The 7993-nt window shown below is 29.8% G+C and overlaps 1 protein-coding gene across 1 annotated transcript; it reads left to right on the forward strand.

Annotated features, from left to right (window-relative positions):
• The first annotated feature begins 2259 nt into the window (after positions 1–2259).
• On the forward strand, positions 2260–6757 carry LOC130670968 (MATH and LRR domain-containing protein PFE0570w-like). The gene is made up of 2 exons (XM_057474613.1): positions 2260–2461; positions 2558–6757. Exons 1-2 carry the CDS (start codon positions 2303–2305, stop codon positions 5843–5845), a joined length of 3447 nt encoding a protein of 1148 aa, XP_057330596.1. The 5' UTR covers positions 2260–2302; the 3' UTR covers positions 5846–6757.
• Positions 6758–7993: the final 1236 nt, after the last annotated feature.

Here is a 7993-nt window from a genome sequence, read left to right on the forward strand (position 1 = left end):
TTCTCATTTTTGAAACTAATGAACCATAAATTGCAGTGTAATGTCCATCAAATATTTTTGTAGAGAATTCAACGCTCTACAAAGAAAATCTCTTATCATTTTTTGATAAATCCATCTGTTCGAAAGTTATTGGAGCTGGAAGTCAAATCTACAGTAAATTTTGAGATCTTTTTACTTTTCCAGCAAAACTATCAGACTTATCAAAAAATTTCGTAGAACCTTTTTTGTATACAATTTAATTTCCTACAAATTATTTTCAATAAAGTTCATTCGAATTCCGCGTTGTTTTTTAGTTATTTTTATTTTCATGCTAAGCTCATAAAAATTATAGTCTTCTAATCGATTCTGAGAACTTAACGTTAAAATATAAATAACTAGAAAAAAATGCGGAATTTGAATGAACTTTGCAACAAATAATTTGTAGGGAATAAAATTGTCTACAAAAAAGGTCCTACGACATTTTTTGATAAGTCGGATAGTTTTGTTGGAAAAGTAAAAAGATCTCGAAATTTACTGTAGATTTGACTTCCAGCTCCAATAACTTTCGAACAGATGGATTTATCAAAAAATGATAAGAGATTTTCTTTGTAGAGCGTTTGATTCTCTACAAAAATATTTGATGGACATTACACTTCAATTTATGGTTCATTAGTTTCAAAAATAAGAAGAAAAAAAAATTTTTTTCCTGTGTTATTTTTATGGGAAATCGAAAAGTGCGATGCGGACAAGCTTAATATTAATATTAAAAGGGCTCATATTTTCAGAGGCCTATTTTGGCATCTAAACGAAACTTTTGAGCCTGCCCATACAAAGTCGCCGAGCTTCGAAATTTTTCCATAGATCGGCCGATGCCTGGTTTGCAATGATTGGCCAATAAATAGCTAACTTTACTGGCCCGTGCATGGTGAATCGTTGGCCGCCGTCTTTTTGCTTATAAAAACGGCGCACAATTAACCGCCATTCGTTGGCCATCGGTTTGATCGAGTGCTCTTGATACCAAGCTTTGGCCGATGATTGATTGCCACGATTGGCCAACGCTTGCGACTGCCATGCTTGGCATACCGTTATCATCCGATATTTAGCCGATCTTTGGCCGATGCTTGAAAATTGGCAGCCATTCATGACCCAGCAATGGGCCAATTCTTTTTTTTTGTATGGGAAGCTCTTTCGATTGCCACCTCAACCATTCAAATCGGTTAATTAGTTAAAAAGTTGTAGACCATTCACACACATACATACAGACACTCGGACGTCATTCTGAAAATAGTCAGAATAGCTTCCTAGGACCTCAAAACGTCGACATCTGATGAAAACTCGATTTCCGAAAATCGGGGTGAAAACAATAACTTCCCGGAATTTTTGAAAATCATCGATTTTCTCAGCGGGAAGTTAAAAAAAAATGTTATTTTTTAAATATTTATTAAACATTCCATAATCATTTTTGTAAATATAATTGAGTATTATTTTGAATATTTTTTGTTAAACTTTTTCAAAAATCGAGTGACAGTCGATAAATGTCAATGCCCTGCTTAAAAAATCCGATAGATTCTTATAGCTGTATGTATAAGGCCCTATACTTATAACTATAGCACTTCTCATAGAACTCATTCATTCTCATAAAATCTATATGGGAATTTATGAGAATCTATTGGATTCTATGAGATTTTCTAAACAGGGTGGCTTTTGTTTTATGATAAAAACCAATAATATTTTTTTTTCTTCCTTTGCATTGAATAATTGTGTAAAACTTAATTTTTCTTTATGTAAATTACTTACAAAAAAATTTAATTTAATCAATTTTATTTAATATGCAGAAATTTTTTTGTTTTAACGGCAATTGAAATTTTTGTTTATTTACTTTGAATATCATTCAAAACAAAAATATTTAGCGTATTTGAGTCCTCAAAACCTTAGTATTTCCTTAAGTACCCCGCTTTGCTACCCCTTTCCCTACCTTCTTAGTCAAAGATAAAAAAAAACGGTAATTACATAAATTGAAACAAATATCAGAATTTTGTAATGAAATGTATTATCTTTTTTCCGTTAATGATAAGAAAAATTAAACATAATAACGGAATTAAAATAATTTAATATCTTATAGAATGCAATAATAATACTATATTTGTAAATGTTACAATAAACATAAATCAACGATAAGATAATAATCACCTCAATTATCCAAATGATATTATAATCTTCTTGAAGTACGTATACAATTTCTCTAAACAATTTCCACTAACCGTTATATAAGAAAGTGTTCCGAATTTTATTCAGAGTAGATACAAAAATCAGAGTGTCAACAATGAAAACAACGGAAGGTATCTTCGTGAAAGTAATCATCGTTGGTTATTTGTTGGCAACATGTCAAACATTTCCTAGTAGTGATGTGATCAAGAATAATGAAGATAAAGTGTTGAAAAATTTTACTGAACAAATAACTAAAAGTAATAATATCGATAATGTTAGTATTATTTCTTAACAAAGTATAAAAAATTAGTTTTATGTTCTAATTTTTAATCGTAAACTCATTATAATATTAAAAATTTTAATTTTCCAGATTGATTTGAAAAGACAAGATCGAAGTATTAATGCGACATCAAATTTAGTTAAGAATGATACAATAATCGACGATGACTTAACGTTACAAGTCATACAAGTAACAAATTTTCCAACGGAAATATCTGCCCAAAAAAATAGCAATGTCTTGGGTCTTGATTTGAACAAACAACCATGCGGTATCCCAGATATTCGTCCTTACTTCGAAAATACAGTTAACAATATCAGACGATGGCTTGATAGTATCGTCGATGAATGCAATAAAGTAGAGGAAATAACAACTGAAAACATAGAAATTATCCGCAACAGTTGTGCTCAATTAAAAGACAATTACTTTAAATTATTTCAATTAATAATTAATCCTTTGAATCATCTAAATGGAAATTTAACAGTTGTAAATAATAGCTGTCCAATAATTGCTGGCTTAGAAAATATAAAAAATAATGTGATGAATTTTACTTTATGGCCGGAAAACATAATATCAAGAAATAATCCATTCAGTAATGCGATTCAGATATTTAGAAATTTATTTTTGGCAAATTATGGAACATTACCAAATACATCCGCTTCTGTCAATAATTCAGATGTACCAACAAACATTTCCTATCCGGAAAAATCCACAATGGATCAGCGTAATATAATAAATAATCTGCGTAATTTGCCTCAAAGAATTAGACAATCCATTGATAAACTAATAAGCAATGTTACAAACACAATTAACCTTCATAAGTGTAAAGAACTTGAAGCGATAACAAACAGCTCAATAAAAAATCAATTTAATACTTTCATTCAGGACAAAATTTCATGTCAAAATCGTTTTCATGAGTTGTTCAAAAATGTATTACCTCAGAATCCGTTAGTCCAATCATTGAATAATGATCTACAAAATTTTTCTCGACAAATTAGAGAATCGATTGACAAATTTATTAGTGATGTTAGGAGTATATTCATACCACAAAATTCTAAAGACGTGACAACGACAACAAATAGGTCAACTAATGGTCAACTTAGTAACGGAACTGATACTCTTGTTCAAAATGAATTTTTATTGCAAACACCTTTAAGTGGATTATTCAACAATGTATGGAATATTTCATCGTCAGCAAAATCTTCGTCTAATAGTTTTTTTAATCAAGCCTTAAAAAAACTGCAAAGTATGCCTCAACAAATTAGAGAATCAATTGACAAATTCAGTAAGGACGTTAGGAGTATATTCAACTCTTCGAATTCAGCAAAATCTAGTAATTTTTTTAATCAGTCCTTGAAAAATCTACGAAATATGCCTCAACGAATTCAAGAATCGATTGATAAATTTAGTAGTGACATTAGAAGTATATTCAACTCTTCGAATTCAGCAAAATCTAGTAATTTTTTTAATCAGTCCTTGGAAAATCTGAGAAATATACCTCAACGAATTCAAGAATCGATTGACAAATTTATTAAAGATGTTAGGAGTATATTCAAACCACAAAATTCTAAAGACGTGATAACGACGACAAATAGGTCAACTAATGGTCAACTTAATAACGGAACTCACACTCCTGTTCAAAGAGAATTTTTATTGCAAACACCTTTAAGTGGATTATTCAACCATGTATGGAATATTTCATCTTCAGCAAAATCTTCGTCTAATAGTTTTTTTAATCAAGCCTTAAAACATCTGCAAAGTATGCCTCAACAAATTAGAGAATCGATTGACAAATTTAGTAAGGACGTTAGGAGTATATTCAACTCTTCAAATTCAGCAAAATCTAGTAATTTTTTTAATCAGTCCTTGGAAAATCTGAGAAATATGCCTCAACGAATTCAAGAATCGATTGACAAATTTATTAGAGATGTCAGGCTTATATTCATACCACAAAATTCTAAAGACGTAATAACGGCGACAAATAGGTCAACTAATGGTCAACTTAATAACGGAACTCACACTCCTGTTCAAAGAGAATTCTCATTTCAAAAACCTTCAAATGGATTATTATTCAACATTTGGAATATTTCATCGTCAGCAAAATCTTCGTCTAATAATTTTTTTATTCAAGCTTTGGACAACCTAAGAAATCTGCCTCACCAAATTAGAGAACCGATTGACAAATTTAGCAATAACGTTAGGAGTATATTCAACTCTTCGAATTCAGCAAAATCTAGTAATTTTTTTAATCAGGCCTTGGAAAATCTGAGAAATATGCCTCAACGAATTCAAGAATCGATTGATAAATTTAGTAGTGATGTTAGGAATATATTCAACTCTTCGAATTCAGCAAAATCTAGTAATTTTTTTAATGAGTCTTTGGGAAATCTGAGAAATATGCCTCAACGAATTCAAGAATCGATTGACAAATTTAGCAATAACGTTAGGAGTATATTCAACTTTTCGAATTCAGCAAAATCTACATCTAGTAATTTTGTTATTCAGTCCTTGGAAAATCTGCGAAATTTGCCTCAACAAATTAGAGAATCAATTGACCAGTTTATTAGTGAAGTTAGAAACATATTCATACCGCAAGGTTCTAAAAGAGTTATAGCAAAGACAAATGACCCAATAAGTAATCAACTTAATAATGAAATCGATACTTCTGTTCAAAGAGGATTTTCATTTTGGAATCCTAGTAATGGAGTTTTCAAGAATATATTTAACCCTTCAACTTCAGCAGAATCTTCATTTAATAATGTTTTTATTCAATCCTTGGAAAATCTGCGAAATTTGCCTCAACAAATTAGGGGATCGATTGACAAGTTTATTAGTGAAGTAAGAAACATATTCATATCGCAAGATTCTAAAAGAGTTATAGCAAAGACAAATGACCCAATAAGTAATCAACTCAATAATGTAATGAATACTTTCGCTGATAAAGAATCTGTATTCCGAAATCTTAATGAATTTTTCAAAACCATATATCAATTTTTAACGCCTAAAGAATTTTCATCTGGTGATCTACTTACTCAATCACTTGACAACCTGCGGAATTTGCCACAGCAAATAAGCAACTCAATTGATGACCTTATCAATAATGTTGTAAGTATATTTACGTTAAACGATCGTAAAAAACATAGAGGAATGATGAACTACCCAATTAGTAATCGAATTAATAATGCAAATGTTAATTTAATTCACAAAGCATCTACATTTCAAAATTTCTTTAATGGATTATTTAAGAAATCATTACCAACTCAGCGAGTATCTTCAACTCGAACAGATCTACCATATTTATTAGCTCTTTCTAAACATAAAAGTTTTCCTAGGAAACGTAGAAATTCTTATAAGTGTTCGTCTGCCAAAAAATGTTTGTAAATTTTTAAGAATTAATTATAGGACGTGGAGAATAAGTTTAGTCTGCATGGATCTAATACCACCCATATAACAATCTTTTTCAATTCTTGAGCAAGTCTGCTCTCAAGATCGATAGGTGCTAGTGTCTTTTTCTAAGTATGTGTCTTGCTGCAGATACTTATGACCAGATTTAAATTGCAAGCCTTACACAAGAAATTTGTGCCGGATTATAACTCGATTCTGGAAGAAGACTATAGTTGAAAATAGTTGCGCATGGCTTGCTCAAGGTCTACTCAAGGTTTAGAGTCGACCTTGAGCCTTGAGCAGATCTTAAGCAAACCATGTGTAAGTACCTACTGTAAGTTACTGGTGTAAGAAATGCGTCAGACACTATTTCATTCCACGTGTTTCAGATATCTTTAATATTCTTGCGTATGATACCATGAGCAAGACATATACAAATCTTCGCATAGGTTTCTTTATATACGATCTTGTGAAAGACACATACGTAAAAAATGACACTAGCAGCTAAGGGTCTTGCTCAAGATACTTACAGCAGAATCTTGCTCAAACACGTGTTACTAGGGGCAAACGGTGTATAATATGATGTGATAAAAAATTAGAGAACATTATGATGGGTGTTACTGCCTGAAATTATAAAGTATATAATGTATAAAAACTGTACGACTGGTTGGATTATTTAATGCACATTGATAATTATTTTTTTTTTTATATTTAAAAATATGTTTTTGACTAATGATTATTTTTTCAAGACTTGTTTTCTTATATTATTTCGTAAGTTAATGATAACAATAATTCTAATCTAACTCTATTACATAAGTGACGGATGAAAGAAACAAAGATATTATAATTAGATAAATTAAATTAAAAATATGTACTATTAAAATAACAATGAATTTGTCGTGAATCAATTTTATACATAAGTGTGTTTCGGTATTTAATTTCAGATAAAAAATTTTGATATGTACATATATGTATACATAAAAATGAAAAATAAATGGTGTATTGATCATCTATATTATTAAGAGAATAATAAAAATTTTGTTCCCGCCATATCTATATGATAGAATTAGTTAATGTTATTAAAATTATGGTATCATTATATAGGTTTTGACTTGAATTTGTGCCTTTTCATAGTTTAAACTCTTTTTAATTGCCAAGTATTGAGATAAATAGATTTATCTATATCATTCGAATTACATTTAAATTACGCGAGAAAAAAGAAGATCGTATTTATTTTCTTTAAATAAATTAATACTTTAATTATTTTGTCACTAAATATGAATGAATGTCACTTAATATATAGCTATATTATTTATATCGCGTTACTTATTCCAAAATGACAGATTTTTATACTGCCTTTTGGTTTTAGGAAGCTTCTCAAATCCAAAAAAGTGTGAATAGAAAAAAAAAGGATTCATTGACACAAAAAATCTTTACTCGCCTAAAGAAAATTTTTACTTACCCCAAGAAATTTTTTGCATTGTGAATTGAAAACAAAAATTTATTTAGAACTAGAAAAAATTACTTGGTACACGGAAAGAAAATTATGGGAACTTTTCCTATGCATTATGGGAATGGCTCCCATAATGGTATGGGAATAGTACCTATACTACTATAGGAATGGTTCCCATATATTATGGGAACCATCCCCATAATAGTATGAGAATAGTTCCCATACCATTATGGGAATGGTTCCCATAATGATATAGGAATGGTTCCCATAATGATATAGGAATGGTTCCCATAATGATATAGGAATGGTTCCCATACCATTATGGGAATGGTTCCCATAATATTATAGGAATAGTTCCTATACCAATATTGGAACCATTCCCATAATGGTATGGGAATCATTCCCATACTATTATGGGAATGGTTCCTATATTGGTATAGGAACTATTCCCATAATGTTATGGGAACCATCCCTAAAATATCATAAAATTCTTTTTTTGCACAATAATGTAGAAATTTCCCAAAATTTGAATTTTCTTGAATGTTTTGTGCTGACAAAAAATTCTTGTTAAAAATTTTAATGATTTTTTGCCAAATACGATTTTTTTTTTGAATTTTTGAATTTTTGTTTTTATGTTTAATAATATTTCTGTGTATTGTAGAAGTGATTACCACACTTCTTTAAATTAATTT

The sequence above is a fragment of the Microplitis mediator genome, chromosome 7 (assembly GCF_029852145.1).
Source record: "Microplitis mediator isolate UGA2020A chromosome 7, iyMicMedi2.1, whole genome shotgun sequence".
Lineage (NCBI taxonomy): Eukaryota > Metazoa > Arthropoda > Insecta > Hymenoptera > Braconidae > Microplitis > Microplitis mediator.

Bases quoted from the DNA above. Each gene is read 5' to 3' on its own strand.
- LOC130670968 (XM_057474613.1), top strand. From the start codon at position 2,303: ATGAAAACAACGGAAGGTATCTTCGTGAAAGTAATCATCGTTGGTTAT. The intron at 2,462-2,557 runs GTTAGTATTATT...TTAATTTTCCAG, and splicing joins AAAGTAATAATATCGATAAT to ATTGATTTGAAAAGACAAGA.